This window comes from Petaurus breviceps, unplaced genomic scaffold (assembly GCF_028583685.1).
Source record: "Petaurus breviceps papuanus isolate PSGF00001 unplaced genomic scaffold, PetGlider_PUasm1.0 174, whole genome shotgun sequence".
Taxonomy (NCBI): Eukaryota; Metazoa; Chordata; class Mammalia; order Diprotodontia; family Petauridae; genus Petaurus; species Petaurus breviceps.
The window spans coordinates 68,698,023-68,717,126 of record NW_027185761.1 but is presented as its reverse complement, the minus strand read 5'-3'; the positions used below and the strand labels follow the sequence as shown (position 1 = coordinate 68,717,126).

At 48.9% G+C, this 19,104-nt stretch overlaps 2 protein-coding genes across 2 annotated transcripts in view; both read right to left on the bottom strand.

Annotated features, from left to right (window-relative positions):
- Positions 1 to 11,981, bottom strand: part of DCP1A (decapping mRNA 1A) — a 45,814-nt gene extending 33,833 nt beyond the window's left edge. Inside the window, exons 1-3 of the mRNA XM_069084373.1 lie at positions 11,815 to 11,981; positions 8,827 to 8,867; positions 7,548 to 7,675 (exon numbers count right to left, since the gene is read on the bottom strand). Of these exons, the coding sequence (XP_068940474.1) occupies positions 7,548 to 7,675; positions 8,827 to 8,867; positions 11,815 to 11,949 (304 nt within the window). The 5' untranslated portion in view covers positions 11,950 to 11,981. The remainder of the gene's footprint in view (positions 1 to 7,547; positions 7,676 to 8,826; positions 8,868 to 11,814) is intronic.
- Positions 1 to 19,104, bottom strand: part of TKT (transketolase) — a 495,005-nt gene that overhangs the window by 99,220 nt on the left and 376,681 nt on the right. The gene's annotated exons all lie outside the window — the stretch shown is intronic.

Below are 19,104 nucleotides of genomic sequence, written 5' to 3'. Positions count from 1 at the left end.
TGTTCACAGACTTTGCTCACCGTATTTCCAGAGAAGTGGCTTTCCTCTGCAACCCTCTGTATTCTATTTCATTCATTTAAAAACATGATTCTGAGAGGAGTCTACAGGTTTCACCCGCTTGCCAAAGGGGGTCACGACACCAAAAAAGGGTAAGAACCCTGCTCGAAAGGAGCAAGAATTGTTGGTGGGAAATAAGGAAGAGAATCTACTTTTAATACTTTGAAATGGTAATGAATTCAGAGATAACAAAGCAGGGATTCAAGAAGTCCTTCTTAAAATAAACCAGTAGCAACATTTGACTGCAAACCCCCAGCCAGGGCTCAGTGACCCTCATGTGCTGCCGGTGCTTTCCCATCTTCCCACTAACTCCTGCCTTATCTTGGCCCCGAAGGCTGGACTAACAAAGCTGCCACATGGCTCGTCTCCTTCACTGATCAAAGAGCCAGCCAGATGACATCAGGGCTGCTGATAGAGGACGGCCTTCCTGCAGGCTCAGACCCTCTCTCCTAACACCTTACCAGGGTGACAGAATTCCACAGCTTGGTTTTCCTTTTTTTCTCTAAGACCTGACCTGAGGACCACAGAGCTTCTGCTGGGAGACAGAGCTCACACCCGCACCTGAGGAAACTCAGCAGCCTGTGCTGCCCTTTGGTCTGGACATTCCTGCCAACACCACAGGCTGCCTCTTGTCTCTGCACTTCTAACTGTCCTGCCCTTGAACTAGGAAAGGACAAGCCAAGAAGCAAGCAACACCATTCCGTGGTCCTTCTGGAGAAACTTTCCAGTCTGCACCTGCATTTTCAACGCCAGGTAAATGAGTCTCCCTGACCCCACTGAAGATCTCGTTTGGATCACAAACCCTGTCCATCAGAAGCCAGATCTCAGATACAAAGGAAAAGTCGTGAGTGAAGTGGAGATGGAGGCAATCTTCATACCAGCTTCTGGAGGTAAGTTTTAACGAGATTTCCAGTTTATTTATTTTCGCTTCTGATTTTCTTCTGCAAAATTAGCTAAAGATCAATATGCTAAGGTTACAATAAGAAGCTATCCAGAAGTGAACATTTTATCCAGGGAATGCCCAATCTCACTGCTGCCCACAAAGCCTTTGAGTGTTAATGGAGAGCTCTTGGAAATCTGTTGATTTTCTGTGACTGAAAGGGGGGCAGGTTTTCTTTTGGAAAGAATGGAAAAGTCTCTCTTCACATACACACATATATGCATTACATATTTAAATGCTGACTCTAACACACAGTTTAAAATATAGAGTGACATTCAGGAACAGATGGGTGGCAAGTAACAAAAATCTAATAAATCATAACCAGGACAGACCTAAACAGCAAGTGGCTTTTAATCAGTCAAGATGTAAGCCTGTCTTAACACAAGGATGGAAACTGATTTGTCAGAGATAAAGCACCAATTGTTTCCAACAAATTACATCCCATCTATTAAAAACACCAAGGGAAAACAGACCAAGTTCGACAAAATAATGGTTTTCCTACTGGGAATCAAACTATTCATCGGAAGGCTGAACATGTGGGTGGCTGGAGACCTGGGACTGCTCCGTGCTGTTTCATAGGAGTGATAAGACCCCAGACAATTCACAGACCATTCAGGGACTCTTTCTTTATCCATAAAATAAGGGGGTTAGACCAGATGATCACTACGGTTCCTTCCAGGGCTCTCAGTCAAATCCCAGAAAGAGAATGTCTTTTTGTGCGTCGAGGGCATCACCTCAAATCTAGCCTCAGATACTTACTATCCATGTGACCTTGGACCTTGTTCGCCTCAGTTTCCTCATCTGTAAAATGAGCTGGAGAAGGAAATGGCAAGTCCAGAAGCTTTGCCAAAAAAACTCCAAATGGGGTCATGGAGAGTCAGACACAACTGAAATGACTCAAGGGAAAAAAGAGATCACATGGAATCCCAAGGGTGGACTGAACAAGAGAGTGTCATGGGCAGATCTGTGTTTGAGGGGGAGCACTTTCATGGCTTTTTGGCAGATAAGTAGTGTGGAGAAAGACTTGGGGCAGGAAGAGCAAAGAGGAGGGACGAGGGTCTGACTGCAGAAGGTGAGATGGGACAGAGTGAGTGAGAATGACCCCAAGGTGGTGATGCCTTCAGTGCAAGTAGGGAAGTTCAGTAGAGGGAAGGGCTTGAGGGGAAAGAGGAGGGGGCTCTGTTTTGGCCTTGATGAGTCTGAGATGTCGCCTGGATGTGCATCTGAGATGTCGGACAGACAGCTGGTGGCCCAAGAGAAAATGGGGCTACATACATAGATCTGTGGGTCATCTGCATCAAAATGATTAACAAAGCCCTGGGGCTGATGGGGTCACCAAGTGAGAGAAGATTTGGAGAGAGTCCAGAACAAGCCTGGGGGAGCAACCCTAATTGGGGGAGGAGGAGATGGTGTCAGTGAAGAAGACAAAGTGTCAGAGAGGAGAGTGGACATATTCAGGAGAAGAAAGGGTGCCAGTGTTAAAAGCAGCGGAAGTAGCCTGGAGGAGATTAGTAGGGGGGCTCAGGACCTACAGAGAAGACAGTAGGACAAAAGCTATGAGAACACACATTTCAGCTCTTCCTCAATACACAGTTCTGCTGATAAAACTCTGAAACAGAAAGGATTTCCTTAAATCATGGTAACAAGCCTGGCCATCTAAAATGATTTCCTTGTACACTTTTCCCTTAAACCTTCCTAGGTATTCTGTTCTCATCGGGGTACAATGTTTCTCCTTTCTGTACACACAACCTCCCATTATCTGAACACTGTCTTGGAAGAGACAGCCGAAGAGCGCCAGAGCTTGGGGTGGCGAGGGAGAGCCTTGAGGCAGCCAGAGTGGCACCATCTTGGAGAGGCCTCAAAATCCACAGAGAAGGACAGAAAGTGAGCGCTTATAAAGACAGACAGTCAGCACCTGGGATAAGAAGGTGTGGTTGGCTGGTGAGCAGCCTTCGGGGAAGGACAGGAAGTCAGAACACCAGGGAAATGGGACGGGACACAAGGCCGTCAAACACCAAAATGCTAAGTGCCCACCCCACCTCCATCTGAAACATCTCATCTCAGACCTCCTGCTTTTCAGAGTGCACTCACAGGCCCACCCCTCCCAGGTCTCCTTTGCTGTCTTCCTCCTGGGGTGCATGCTGCCCTGGCTCCCTGTTTCCAGAGTAGACTGAGGAATCTGAGAGATGATGTGGCTCTACCTTCCTAGGCCCCCTGGGCAACATGGAGCCCTGGACTTTGTCCCACCTGAACGAGGGCTTTCATAAAGGAGAGCCTAGAGCATCACATCCATTACCATTCCATTATATCTGTGGGCCCTTACAAATTTCAATAGCCAGTCACTTATCATAAATCTTAGGTGATGACTGATGTTAAGAAGTAATCAGGACCGACAATTCCTATTCAGTAAGATCACAGATTTGCAAAATTTTACCTCTTTACAAACCTGGGTCTGAATCACTGTATACTAATATTTCCCCCTCAACATCCAAGTGAACAATTATTAATACAGACACCCATCTGCATTTTGAAAGCACGAAACTTTGTTTTTTTCCAAATTTACCCACACTATGAATTATCAATGAGGCAAAGGTCAGGCTAATTCTCAGCAGATGAAGTCACTGAGAAGCAAAGAGATTCACTCTTTTCTGCCTAGAAATGGAAAAGTAAAGCTTGGAATAGAATACAACAAAATTTATAACTTTTAGCAAGCTTTGATGATTCTAGATTTATAATGTTGGAAAATAAAGACAATATAGATCTCAATGATGTCAACCCTCCTCTTCTTTGATCCAACAAGCCTACTAAGTGCAAAGAAAAGTTCTTTCCCCAAAAGACATTCTCTTCCTAGTAGAGCCATTTTCTCCAGCAGGAATCTGTGTCTCAATACAACCACGCGATGGTCTGAGTCAGAAGCAGCTACAAGTAACTAAAGGGGCTAGCAGTCTTCCAGGAGGAGATGGCAGCAATGGGATTTACAAGGCAAAGAGCTTATGTGCTCCAGGATGGAAGGAGACCAGCAAGGACAGGGCACAGAATTTGTGAAGGGCAGGAAGTAAGCCTGTGAAGGAGGACTTTGCATTTCATCCTAGAGGCAATAGGCAGCTGCCAAAGATTCCTGAGCAGGGAAGTGGCATGGCCAGACTTCTGCTGCAGCAGTGAGATTACTTTAGCAGCTATGTTAAGGAAGGGATGAAGAAGAGAAGGGAGCCAACTGTACACTGCATAGAAGGAATGAAGGCCTGAATGCGAAATGACCTGGGGAGTGAGGGGGAGGGGGGGAGCCACTGGGCACAGGATGCTGGGGTCAAATACTACTTCAGACACTTAAGAGCTGTGTGACACTGGGCAAGTCCCTTCATCTCAATTTCCTTCTCTCTAAGGCTCCTAACAGCTCTAAGTTCATCATCCCACGATCCCATAAGGGGATGAATTTGAGAGAGATTGTGGAGGCAGATGTAATAAGAATCAGCTTTCTGGATAAAAGAGAGGGCAAAGAAAGACCCAAGGCTGACTCTCAGGCAGCAAATCTGGATAAATGGAAGGAGGATGGTGTCCTGAAGAGAAATATCAGTCTGAAGGGAAGCTGGGTTTAGGGGAGGACAATGCACCCAGAGATACTGAGCCTGAGATGCCCAAGGGATGGGATGGGATGGGATGCTGGAAATCTAGAACAGGTGGTTGGTGACACAGCACTAGAGCTCAGAAGAGAAAAGGGAGAGCTGGAAGTCATCAGTCTACTGATAACTGAGCCCAGGGCGACAGGTGAGCTCACCAGGGAGGGGTATGGAGACAGAAAGGGCCTGGGCAGAGCTCTGAGGGACACCCAGGGTTTAGGAACAAGAAAAGGCTGATGATCCAGCAAAGGAGAGGAAGTCAGATCACTAAGTGGGGAGAGAGAGGGAAGGAGGTAAGGAGAGAGGGAGGGAGAGAGGGAGGGAGGGGGGGAGAGAGAGAGAGAGAGAGAGAGAGAGAGAGGGAGAGAGAGGGAGAGAGAGGGCCTCAGACACTTAACTCTTGGGCTCTTCTTGGTCCTCCTCCAAACAGAAGTTTGTGGAGGAGCATTAAGGTACAAGGAGAGAGGGAGAGAGAGAGAGAGAGAGAGAGAGAGAGAGAGAGATCAGGAGAGGTGGCTGCCAGATTTGCTTACAGAGAGGTCAGTGAGGAGGAGGACCAAGAAGAGCCCAAGAGATTTCAAACCGAGTGTCTAAAAGGCAGCTGGTGACCTTAGAGAAACAGCTTCAATTAAGGAGTGATATTTAATCCAGGAGGAACTGAGACTGTGAGAAGGGAGATGGCCTAAACACTCCTTTATTTTGCTTGTGGACTCTTTAGGTTACACAGATGAGTCGGGGGTGGGGACAAGTCACTAGGTAGAGAAAGTGACAAAAAAATAACACCAATAAAATATTTATTTACAACTTAAAAGAATCGAGTAAAAAATGGGGTGGGGGAAGTTGAGGCGGCGAGAAAAGACAAGGCAGAGCAGAAGGAAGCTTCCGCTCAGATCCTGCTGCTGACACTCATTCATGTGCCCCAGGTGAGTCTCTGAGTCTCAGCTTCAAGTGTAAAAAGGGGGTGAGAACACTGGCAGGAAAGCGCTTCTCTGTGGCCTTGTGGTGAGAATCCAGTGAGGCCGTGCCTATGAAAATCTTTGCCAAGGCCAGATAAGGAAGCAAAGTGACTTGAAGGAAGCCCGCAATGCCCCAGCAATCAGACGTACAGACAAGTCAAAGAGGGGACACGTGTAGTGAGCACAAGAGACGGAGGAACCCAAGAGGGGCCACGCTGACCATGATCCACGGTAAGGAGGATCAGTGCAAAGTCCAACATTTCAAATACAGAAGTCAAAGGCACAAGGATAAGGCGGGAGGGGTTGAGGTGAGGCAGTCTGTCACAGAGAAGACGCCCTGGCTGTCAGACACTCAGTCTGACTCATGAGTCTGACGCGCCAGAAAAAAAGTTAACCCAACAGAAGACTGCAAGAAGAAAACATGAAGAGTGCTGAGAATGAAGCAGGGGACACAGACCGGGGTGGACCCTTGGCATCCTCTGTGTACCTTAAGTACTGGGTTTGATTCTGGGGACAACGTTTACCAAGGATACCGATGAGCTTGTGTACCCAGAGGCAGGCTGGTGAGATGATGAGGGAGGGGACAGGAGATAACGCTGGAGGAAATGGGGGGCAAGGAGCCATGACAGCAGGCCTCAAGGACGGGAAGGGAAATTAGCTTTGTCTTATTTGAGTGAGTCGGTCAACAAGCCTTTATGAAGCACCTACTACGTGCCAGACACTGGGCTAAGGGCTGGGGAAACAAAGAAAGGCGAAAACAGCCCCTGCCCTCGAGGAGCTCACAGTCTGATGGGGGAGACAACATGCGGACAATGAGACTGCTTAAGAGCTGTCTCAGAGGGAAGGGAAAGACCTAGCACACAGGGGCTGGGAAGGCTCCTGCAAAAGGAGGCCTGTGGGTAAGGCCAGAAGCGGCACGGAGAAGCCATCACTAGCTGGACTTCTGGCAGCATATGGAGACTTCTTGACCATCAAGGAGCCATCTAAAGAGAATGACTCATCCCAGGAAGCCAGGGATTGGGATTCTATGCCCACAGAAGGCAGTGTGACCTCACGTCCCACAGGAATCCAGGGACAGAGCAGGGACTGGACAGCCCCAGGTCTTCTGAGGCCAGCTCAGGACTTTCCCCAGTATACGGAGCTTCCTTTCCTTTAAGGCACCCAAAGGGCATCATTTCAAGCACTGAAGACACTCCCCTGAACCAGTTATGACAGCCCCTCAGAAGAGCTCCCAGGCTTAAAGCTGCCCACCTCAATATCTTTGAGTAATCTTTTCAGAGTGGCTTTCACAGCACAAAGAAGGGCCAATCTGCTACCACATCAAGGGAGGGTCCGAGTGAGAGACACACCGATTCTGCTTGCCTTTCTAATATGCCCTCAGCAAAGAGAAGGAATCAGGAGAATTCTGTCTCTGAGCTTGTTTCAAAGAAGGCCTTGGTTGTGGGAGATGCAGACAGCAGCCTTGGAGGGCGCTGGGAAGGGCCAATTCTGGGAGGAGACTTTTCCCCCACAAAAGCAATGGAGAGCTGACACAGTAGGGGAACAGGGGGAAAAGACGTCCTTTGCCACAGGCTTCTACAGCATGTTCAGAAAAACCCCTGCCTGGGTGTAGACAGTGGCATTTCTTTCTGTCTAGATTAAATTCTGTGCTTTACAAGTTTGGGCTGCAGGAAATCAGAAATCATTACCCAGTACGTGCTCAGAATGAGAGTCACCTGAATGCTGCTCCAGGAGAAGATGTCTGATTGAGCTCCAGAATTTAGTGTATATGGAGATTTCTAAAGCCATGTAGCCTGCTCTCTTCCTGTGGCCATGAAGGGCTCACCCCACCCACCAGACTTTGCACTGTCACTGTCGCTGACCTCAGACACAAATGCTATATGTCACCACCTGAAACATCCCTAATACCTGGCCCCCCCCCGAAAGACAACATCATTCCATCAAATATCACTGGAATCCAGGACCACTGGTACTCACAGCTGGCATTTCTATAGAGAAGAAATGGTTCATGGAGCTGGAATTCCAAATCTTTGTTCACTGGTTCCACGAGGTTTGTCATATTCAGCCGATTCACAATTGTAAAACCATGGAAAGGTGAAGCTGACCTTAGATTTAATGGAGACAAAAAGCCATCTGATCCTGGGGCATTGGATTTTTGTTCAAAATGCAGAAATACCCACCCTTTCATTTCCATTCCAATGACTATATGAGCATGTTATGCAGAATCATCCAGCAATGACTGTCCACTAGCCAGGGTGAGGAACATGAGGACAACAGGCTTCACCTTCCAAAAGGGATTCTCATCAACCTGGTCCTATGGCCTAAGACCCACAGCCTGAGGCCTTACAGTGAGGCAACATCCTCAGGAGGCCACACGGCAACAAAAGGTCCCAAGGCATGTCCATTTTCTGCTGAATTTGACATTACTACAAGCAACGGTCATAATAATATCAGGAGTCAGAGGTTTATAATAAGGCACGTCTTCCCATGAAGTGGAGGTGAAGATGATTAGATTGTGCCTGAAGGACTAAACAGGAAAGTGAGCCTGTGATGGGAACACTCTAGGCGGGAGCCCTGACTGGCTCTGCTGAGGCACACACACTACAGTTAAACAGTGACTTTAAGGTCAAAGGTACGTCAAGACCATTTTGGGACTAGGGATCTTTGCAACCACATTAAGGCTTTTGGGGAAAGCCAAACATTTCTGATCTGGCCAGAGCAATATCACCAATAGAGACCATTCGGGGTAACCGAGGGCAGGTGGTCCCCAACTTGGGAAGCACACGGGTGGGGAAGCAGCCTGTGTTTCCTCTGAGGCACTGAAACCAAACTAGGACAAAAGCAGACAAATGTCATGTACATCATATATACTGACTCAGCATGTTTCAAAGAGGGACAAATGAAGGAATGAATATGAAGAAAAAGGAAGTAAGCCTGCTGGAAGGCTACAAGAGTGCTTTCTTCTCACTGATTTGCACACTTGAAAACATAGTAAAATACCGACTTCTTTTACAACTCTAATTCTGCAACACTGAAGTCGGCAGGGGAGTGCTGGGCCTTGGCGGGACTGAACCTTCTGGTTGTGTTTAGTCTTTTCCCTTTGACGATGCAGCATAGGGCAGAATAAGGCAACAAATACAGAAGGAACCAAAGGGAGAAAAACCTGAGCATCTTCCTGGACTAAAGTCACTCTAGTTGCCATCAGCAAACTTAAAAAGGCAAATGACCTTGAGGTCTGGCATGTTAAAAATCTTACCTTCGGTATACAAATAAGGTCCCTTCTATGTCAGTTTTCTCCTGCAAAGAAGACAATGACAAAGTTAGATTCAGTTCACTTTACTTGCATAGCCTCCTTTTAAGTGGTCAGCTTGTCATTCTCCTGGTGGAAGGCCCATTTTGCAGTGTCCTAGCCACCTCCCTGGCTCTCCACAGCATGCTTTCTTTTTAAAGGCAGCAAACTTGGACTAGAAGCCCTTTTTCCTCATTAGCCAAGGGGCTGAAGCCAGATTCCCTGGCTTGCCGTGGTTGCTGCTTTAGTTTGCTCCTGGAGTGTCTTCCTTTTTCCACGTTTACCAAAGTTGGCAGGAAGAAGGGAATGCTGCTTCTACACTAGGGGCAATTTCTTTTGTTTGGGGAGTTTTGCTCAAAGCAAACAACTAGTGTCAAACATTTTATTTCTACTTGGAATTTCTGGTTGTGATAAACACATTAAGATGTGTTTTTAAAAGACAAAAATGTTCACAAGTTTCCAGGCAGTCAGTATGTTGTGCTTAGAACACTGGGACTGTAAATCCAGCCTCAGGCACTCATCTGCCTGTCCTGGCTTCTCAGCTTCTTCATCTGTAAAACTGGCATAGCAAGACCAAAGGACTTAGGCCAGAGAGAATCCTCGACTTGCTGACTTTACAGAGAAAGCAGCAGGAGGCCTAGGACCTGTCTGGCCTCAGCCCTGGCCCACTTGGGCCACATGGAGCCAGCTCTCAGCTGTGTCACATCACTATTGGGCCGTGTAAGGCTTTCGTTAGGAAAGCACTCGGAAAACTTCAAACTGCCATAGAAATATGAGTTGTAATCAAAATGGAAATTTCACAACATTTTACTCCTAATAAGGTCCGTCTTTATTGAAAACTCACTATTCTTTACCATCTTTGCTTTCTAGAAATGAGCTTTTAGTTTAGACAAGTACGTTAAAGTGGTCAAAAGTCATTATGTGTATTTTTGTATGAAAAGAAGTCAGTTGGATTTTTAAGGGATCTCCTTGATTTCTTATAGGTATATACATATTAAATGGAAATCTCACAGTTTGTTTAGGGATTTGGTCTTTTTTCCATTTTCCTTCTTTAGGCCAGAAATCCTTAAAAATTTTAAGCTGAGACAAGAAAAAAGGCACCAGGTCAGCTCTCTCAGAATAGCAGGCAACATCCTCAATCTTCCCCAGAGGAAGCATGCTCCTTTTATTGCAGTGGGCCCTCCTTCCCTCAGACTCTCCATATTCTCCCACACAAATAGCTCTTCCTTTTGGGGTTTCTACTGCCACTTGGCCTTCATCACCCTTCACTGGCACCAACGTGCTCCTGCCCTTTGGGAAGTGTTCTCCAAATTCTTCGATGCCTCCTAGTCATAGAATCAGGAAAACTCATCTTCCTGAGCTCAAATCTGGCCTCAGACACTTACTAGCTGTGTGACCCTATGCAAGTCACCTAAGCTGTTTGTAGTTCTTCCTCTGTAAAATCAGCTGTACAGGAAATGACAAATCACTCCAGAATCCTTGCCAAGAAAACCCCAAATGGGGTCACAAAGAGTCAGATACGACTGAAACCAATGAACAAAAACCAAGCCATGGAGAACCACCAGGAGTTCACAAAAGCAGCTGGAATTGGTAAATAACTTTCTCACATTCTAAGCAACTTCACCATTTAAATTTTAGAGTCCTGGGCATCTGCCGAAATAAAAGTGAGGGGGGAGCTAGCCAGCCTGAGAGCCACAGGCCACCTCCACCTGGAATCCAAGCTTTTGCCTCTTACGTATCTGTACAGAGTTTAGTAAATGGAGACATTATAACTTGTGCAGACCAGGAGAGGAAGCAGGATGGCTACATATGGCAATCCTGGCCACCACAAACAACACAGTCAAGCCAGGGTCCCAGGCCTCCAGCAGAAGAGAGGAGATACACTTTTAAGTAAAGGAATACTGTATCTGCGGGAAAACACATCGAGGAAACAGAGGAGACAGAACCAGGGGGAAGGTGGTTAAAAAGCCATTTAGTGAAACAAAGAATCCGGGTGAAAGCCCTGCCACAGTGCGCTGTCTCCTGATGCCTTGTTAGGTGGTTACAAGGACTTGAGAAAGTTTTGGATACAATCAGCTGAGTAGAAACTCAGGCAGGTTTAAGAGCAGGTTTGGACCTCGAATTTCTGGGGGAAGCAAGAACCCAAAATAGATTAAAAAAATAATTTTCATTGTCTTCTCATTTACTTAACAAGCTTTCTCCCTCCTCCACTTCCAATTAAAAGACAAAAACAAAATCCTGGTAAGACGAAGTGTCCGGGCCAAGCCCAAGAGAGGGTTCTGGGGGCCCGGGCCACCTAAAGCCCCCGGGGGTCCAGGGCACACTCTGGGATGAGGTGCTTTGGGCCAAAGGACCTCGGATGTCCTCGGAGGGGCCAGGCCTAGTGTCTGCGCAGCCTGAGCGGACCCAAGCGTGCTGAGGCCTAGAGAGGAGCCCCGACCTGGGGGGAGCCAGGCCACGGACCACCCGCAAGCACGGGAGCTCCAAGGGCAGGCGCCCTCCTTGCTGAGAAAGGGGGAGAGGCCGGTCCCGGGTTCAAATCCCGCCTCGGGCGAGGACCGGGGCCGGCCCCCGGGGGCCATCATCTAGATCTGGAGCGGACGCTGGAGAGCCCGCGGAGGGGGAAACTGAGGCACAGAGGGAGGACGGCACGTTCTACGAAACGGCTGGCCTGGGTCACCGCGGCCGCTGGTGATCACGGCAGGCCTGGAACCCAGGCCCCCCGCGGCGGGCTCGGATGCAGCCGGCGCCTGCTGTGTGCGCCAGGGGCTGAGGCCCGGGCAGGCGGCGAGCCCTGGGGTCCCAGGATCCCGGCCCTGGCACTGGGTGGGGACCTGCGTCTGACAGAGGAGGAAACTGAGGCCCAGCTGGGCCCGGCGCGGGGACAGGCCTCAGTCTCCCCGTCCGCGGAATGGGCGCAGCGGCCACGGCGGCAGGCCCGACGGCCGCACTCACCCACTGGTTGGCCTCGGGGCTGAAGGTGTAGAGCGCGACCTGGCCCGTGAGGTCGGCGATGCTGGTGATGTAGGGGTCATGGCGCCGCAGGGCCGCCAGGCTCATCTCGGCCCCGGCTCGGCTAGCCGCCTCCATCTTGGCCGCCCCCCCCCCCCCCCCAGCGGCCCGGCCCCGGAAAGGGGGGGGGGGGCGGGACCGCCCATTCAAACCTCCGGGGCCGCGGCGTGACGTAAGCGGCGCTGATGTGAGCATCGCTGCGCAGGCGCGCAGCTGTCGCCGACGCCGCTGACGCCGACGCCTAGTCCGGGCAGCGCCCGCTCACGCGGAGGAGGAGGAGGAGGAGGAGGCCTCTTCCGGTCCCGCCCTCCGCCGCTGGATCCTGCGTGGCGAGCTCGCGCGGCGAGCGCGCGCGGCGAGCACGAGCCCGTCACCAGAGCGCGCGTCACTCAGGAGGCACCTGGCGCATGTCCGCTGCAGCCCGAGCCTACCTGGGCGGACGCGGCCTTGGGAGTGCGAGCTCCCGTAGGGCAGGGCCGCGGCTCCGCTGGGCTGGCGGAGACGGAACCGGAGCTTAATGATAGTGACTTAATACTGATGAAAGCCTCCGGGGCAGCTGCCGGGCCCGAGGCCGAGAACGAGGACACCCCGGCTCTAGCTGGTCTGGGGCCACGAGGGGGCGCCATGGTGCGCAGAGCGCTGGCCTGCAGTGGGGAGCACCCGAGTTCCAATGTGGCCCCAGACGCTGCCCAGCTGTGTGACCCTGGGCGAGTCACTTCACCCTGCCTGCCTCAGTTTCCCCCTCTGTCAAATGAGCTGGAGGAGGAAATGGCACACCCCAGTGGGGTCGGGAATTCGTAACCGCAGTGACGGCCACAGACCAGATTAGAGTGGCCCCGTGGCCACACCAACCACAGCCAGCGGGCGCCCCTAGGCAGCTTTTCTAGGAGCACTTTAAGGTTTGCAAAGTGTATCCGCCACGCCCGGGGGACCTCCATTTATTAGGGCTGATCGTGCCGCAGCCTCATCCCTGATAAGGGTCCTGTGATCAATGATCCCGAGCACCGCCAGCCTCGGGGCTGCCTCCTCAGAAGGCCCCCGACGCCCCCGGACCCGACCCTGAGTCTCCTCCGTGAAACGAGGGGTCGGCCTCCTTGGTCCCTCCGGCCCCTCGGCTCTGGGTCCGGCCCGTCCGGGTTCCAGGCCAGCTCCCTCGGGTGAAGTCGCCAAGCCGATGCCAACCCGGGCCACGCAGAGAGTTTGCTCATCGGGGGAAATGACAAATCGGGTTCCTCTCCCCAGTGAGGGGGATTATATAAAGGCTATGGTGCCAGCGCCTGGTGGGGATTATCTCCTTAGATCTTCCGAAACCCCTTAGCGGTGCTATTACTGTTTCCATTTTACGGACGAGGAAGGCACCTTTGAGACCCTTGAACCCTCCGTCCATTTTACACATAAGGAAACTGAGGCTGTGACGTGCCCATGCTGCTCAGCTAGTCGGCGTCTGAGGCTGAATCTGTGCTTAGGTCCGCTCTACTCCAAGGCTGGCTTCTCTCACCTGCACCGCTCACCATAAAGGTTGGTTGGAGTGAATCCGGTGAAGGGCCTGGAGGAGGCAGGAGCAGCTTCTCCTCATCCTCCCTACATTTCCTAAATGCTCCTTGACTGATTCTGTGTCACTGAGGAACGCGGATTTCTTGGCCGGGTGGTCGCCCCAGCTGGGAGCCACTTCCGAATCCAACCCTCTCATTTTACCGAGGAAGAAGCTGAGACCTAGGGAAATGCAGTGACTTGGCCAAGGATACTCGCCTGGTAAGTTGTAGAGCCAGGATTCCAAACTCAAGCGCAACACATAGTCGAGTTGCCTCTGGGCTCTATTGGAGGCACAGGGGATGGATGGAACATCTTGTTTTAGGAACAGCAGAGGCCAGCATCACTGGGTCATGGTGTGAGTGTGTGTGTTGGGGGGGTGAGGTATATGAAGACTGAAGGGGGTGGAGGGGGCTAGGTATCGGAATACCCGAGGTTTTTGTATTTGGTCCTGCAGGTATTAGGGAGCCACTGGGGTTTATTGAACGGGGGAAGAAAAAGAGGTCCAAGCAGGGATTGAGGAGACTTGTCAACAGCTGCATTGTACTCGACTTTGAGCCCTTTATTATTTGGAACTGAAATCGATCTTACAGAGAAAAGTATTTCCTTGATTATGTGTAGAAACATGACCAGTACAATTGTAGCAACCACAACTTGTCAGCTGAAGTCACCAAGGTGACCCCTTGCCTTGTAAGGTTTCCATAGAGTCTGAGAACTTCAAATGAGAAACATGATGGTATTGAAGAGCTGGGTGGGGCTGGTCTTAGATAAAACCTATCCGGGCTGGGTGAATCCTTCAGGGTCCTTGTATTGGCCTGGGAGGGAGGGAACAATCCCTTATGAAATAGCCTCCTGTGTGCCAGCTAGGGGGCAAAGTCCAATAGAGAGAGAATCTCAGCTGCTCAGGCCAGGTCTTCTGACTTCTCCAGGGCTTTTCTTGCCATATGGCCTCAGGGGAAGTCTTGCATACTTTGTGCCTCTCCCAAACCAAGCCTTAAACCTACTGCTTCTAAGGTCCTGGGGCTGAGCCCTAAGATATCCATAGGAAGAGGTTCAAGGCCCTTATTCTCTGGTCTGTGTTTGGAGTGATGATTTGGGGACAGCTGCTTCTTTACCTAGAGTTGGGGGTAAGGGCTTGGGTGTTACAGTGTTGAATCCTCTTCTGGGAAGCTTGTTCTAGTCAGATCAGATGGCCAACAAACCTTTATTACATGCTTATGATTTCAACTTTCACCTGGGACTCCAAGAATTTGTAGCTTGTGCAGTTGGCCACACCCCAGTAAAACTGTCTGGGCTGGTGGGTTAAACTAGGTTGAGGGTGAGGGAGAGGCCTCAGACCCACTGGTGAGTTAGGTGGTAACTACCCCAAGTGCACGAAGACTTCTCCTGGCGGAAAGGGCACCTGAGAAGACTTTGTTCCAGTGGCTGTGAAGGTGACTGAAGCAGGCGCTGGGGAGCACTTAGAGCTGGTCAGAAATGAAAATGCCAAGGTCACCTGCTGCATCCCAGGCCACACCAGTCATCCTGACTTTGGCCTTGTCATTGGACTTTGATGCCTTGGGAAGAGAGTGAGGCTGACAACTTTGTGTGACTGTGCCTCACTGAAACCCAATTCACACATGAATCGACACATGACTCTATGATGTCCTCTTGGAAAATGAAGACTGAACAAGAACGTTTTGTTGTAGGCACTGTGCTAAGCATTGGGGGTACAAAGGAAGTCAAAAGCACAGTTTCTGCCCTCAAGGAGCTGCAATGGTGGAGACAAAATGCCCATAGCTGTGTATAAACTATAGTTATATAAAGAATAATTAGAAGGTAATCTTAGAAGGAAATCACTAGCATTAAGGGAGGTGGACCTGGAAATAATAATAGCTAGTGGGGGGTGGGAGGGGGAGGATCAGGGGAGAGAACACTATGTATTTATCTCATTTTATCCACACAACAATCCTGGGAAGCAGGTGCTATTATTATGGTCCCCATTTTATGGATGAGGAAACTGAGATGAATGTCTGGCCCAGAGGCACATAGCCAGTAAAGGTCTGAGGTCAGATTTGAACTCAGCTCTTCCTAAGGCCAGGGCCAGCTCTCTACCCATAGCACCATTAAGTTACCTCCTACCAAAGGTGGGATTTGCGATTTTTCTGATGAATGAGTTGGGGCTTGGTAAAGGCTGGGATGGAAGCATTCCTCCTTGAAAATGAGGATCTAAGGAGAGCACGGCTTCAGCTTGCTGTGGGCTTGCTGTGCTCCGGGCAGGTATATCTGGAGCCTGAGAAAGCCTCCGGATTGCCTCGGCTGCACACAAACTGACTGATCTTCTGGGGGGTTGATCCCCCCCAGTGCCATCCTGTTTTGAGGGTTTTGATCTACTGACTTCTTCCTGAAGAACTAGAGTTATGGGGGATTTATTTTGTGATGCCATTAGGGAAAGCTCTCCAAGAAAGCATAAATATTCAATAGAAGAATTAAGTCATTGTGACCTGCCAATTCTAAACCGCTCCTCTTCCTACCCTGCTCTTTCTTGGGAATAACTAACTCAGTCACTTTATATGCACCTATGGGATACTTGGGCCTCTTTCTCTTTGACTAAATTTAGTTTTTCTCCCACACAATTTTCTGAAATCATTAAAGTGGTCTCTTTATTTTCTGCCTGTTTAAGCAGCTTAAGCAGATCTGGCAGAGTGTTCTTCACACAGAACTTATTAATGGCGTTATTTACATTTTCAGTAAGGATTTGCTTCAGATGAGAATAGGTGGAGACCTGCCCCCAAACCTGTCTAACTACTATTGTACCATTCTGCATTGAAAATTGTGGACACGAGGATCCTTGCAACACCCTGGGGATACTTCAGTAGCAAAGACTGATCTCGACTCATGCTGAAACCCAAATGTGCCCCCGACCCAAATATGACCCTGAGGAACCCAGGAGCCCTTCCGACGGAGGCGTGTGACAAGTCCAAGGGAGCTCTCTGAGCCTGGCTGTCCCTGACTCCAAGTCTAACGCTTTGTCCGCTCCGGCTGAGAAGCCGCCGCTTTTGAAATCCCATGGCGCCAGGCTATGGTGCCGCCTCTCCCACTTACAGAATTTTAATGTCCTTTATGTGCATTATCTTATCCTGCTGCATGTTAGGAAATCATGCTCTCTTCCTTAATTATCTATGTGACCTTGGTCAAGTCACTGGAATTTCCAAACCTCAGTTTCTTTATCTGTAAAGTGAGAGGGCTGGACTAAATTACCCTGGGTTCCTTTCAGCTCTAATATTCTGTTGAAATCTCCTTAGAATTCCTCTAATCTCTAGCTATCCCTTATGCATGAATATCTTAGGTATGTAGCTTTACACCTAGGATGGTGCTATATTCACAAATGTTGAAATAATCATAGGAAATTATCTATAATATGTAGAGAAACTGAAGGGATTTTTTTGCTTTTTTTTTTTTGGAGGGCAGTTGGGGTTAAGTGACTTGCCCAAGGTTTTTGTGTTAGGTGTCTGAGGCTGCATTTGAACTCAGATCCTCCTGACTTCAGGGCTGGTGCTCTATTCACTGTGCCACCTAGCCACCCCAAAAATGAAGTTTTATACTGACAAAATTTTAGGGGTCTAAAAGACCGAATCCTATCTTGGTGCCATAATACCTAGAATTCCTGTCAGCCTGCCTTTATGAGGAAGTCATTCTAGCCACCAGATGCTAGCAGACTGGAACTCAGATAGCTTGGTTGGGTAAGAAGCACTTATTAAGTAGCAGGAAGCAATGTCCATGCTAAGCAATTACCACAACACCAGTGGGTCCCAAAGGCAAGGTCTTCATCAGAGATGCCACACATGTTAGGAAGCAGGTTCCATGACATCAGGTTGGTGATGTCGCCAGAAGACATTGGCAGGGTATCAGTTGTACCTTATTATGTGTGCTGTGGTCACGCTTGCTCCTCACGTGTCCTTTTTATGCCCCATGCATGTTCATTCTCTCTGCAGATGGTATGTGTACTTTTTTTGGGGGGGGTATACCCTGCATTCATGGGGAGGGATCTCCTATTGTGAATTTTCTTACTATGTTATTTGATGAAATACCTTTACTTTTGAACTGGCTGGCGAGAAAAAATAGGCACATCCATAGGGACTCATAAGTTATAGCTTTGAATGGATATGGAACCACAGTACTTTTATCTTAGGAGTAGCTATTCTAGAGACCCTTTGGGTTGAAAGAAGGTTGGTAGAGCATGTTTATGGGTACAGACAATTTACTTCAATTTGGCACAGCCCTGTCTATGAGTAATGTTTGGCATATTTTCAGCACTGTAACTTTCATATCCACTTCCTTAATCTTTTCTGTTTTAAACGTTTTTCAGTAAGGTTCTCTTGAAGAGCGTTCTGTGTTCTCAGAAAACTGTGAACTTCTCCCTTCCACAAGTAGAATGATAAGCTCAGCCTTTGTCACTAATGCTCCCCTCCCCTCCCATCTTCCCTGTTTCTGTTTATGACAGCAATTTAAGATCAGAGAATCATGCTTAGAACTAGAAGGCAGTTTTTATTCTAATCTCATCTCTTTCTAGGTATGGAAACAGACCCAGAGATTAAAAGACTTTCTCAGTGTTACACAGTGGCAGAGCAGGAATTTGAACCCAGGGTCTCAGCCTCCAAATCCTATTTCTTTTTGTTTTTTAAGCAATTGGAGTTAAGTGACTTGCTCAAGGTTACAAGGCCAGTTATTTCTGGGTGTGGTGCTGAGTATCTAAGCCCGAATTTGATCCAGGTCATCCCAACACTGGAGCCAGTGCTCTTACTCGCTGAGCCACCTGGCTGCCCCTAAGCAATTGGGTTAAGTAACTTGCTCAAGGTTACAAGGCCAGGTGTTTCTGGGTGGGTGCTAAGTGTGAGCCCGGGATTTGATCTCCAGGTCGTTCTGGCACGGGAGCCAGTGCTCTTACTCACTGTGCTACCTGGCCGCCCTGGGCCTTATTCTTGCTATCATATTGTGAGCATTTTCAGGGAAGGGATGTTGTAACCTCTTGTCTTAGTGTCCTGCACCCCAGCACTATGTGTTTGACATTGTAGACATGATAAAGGCTTGGTGAGATGAACTATTTACCCAAGGTTGTACAATGTTCACATTGCAGACACTGGCACTCTGGCTCACCAGACAGACCCTGGCTCCTCCACCACACTGGGTGCTGCCCTCTTAAATTACATTAGTGCCAAGTGAATGAAATTCATTACTCCCGAGCAATTATTTCATCACTCGGAGTCTTTACCATTTCCTTTTTAAAAAATATCGTTGATTGATTGACATCTAAAATCTTATATAGGGAATTCATTTTCGACTCAAAAGTTCTTGACTTCTCTAGAGAGATACTTGGGTCAATCAGTGTGTCTTCCACTTCATCATATATGACAAGTCCCAAATCAACAAATATGCTTAAAGTACTCCTGTGTATATGTATGCATGCATGCATGCATGCATGTATATGTGTGTATATATACACATATATGTTTTGATGGGAAAAAACCATTTTGGTCAGCAAAGACAAAGAGGGGGCAGAGTGAATAGACTAAGCAGGCTCTTGGACTTGAAGTCAGGCATGACTCAGTTTTCCTCTTGTCTCCAACTCTCTCTGTTGCCCTGAGCTCACCAGCCTCCTGGCCTATAAACTGCGAAAGGCACCTACTCCCTGGGTCATTGGGAGGCAGCCATTGCCATCATACG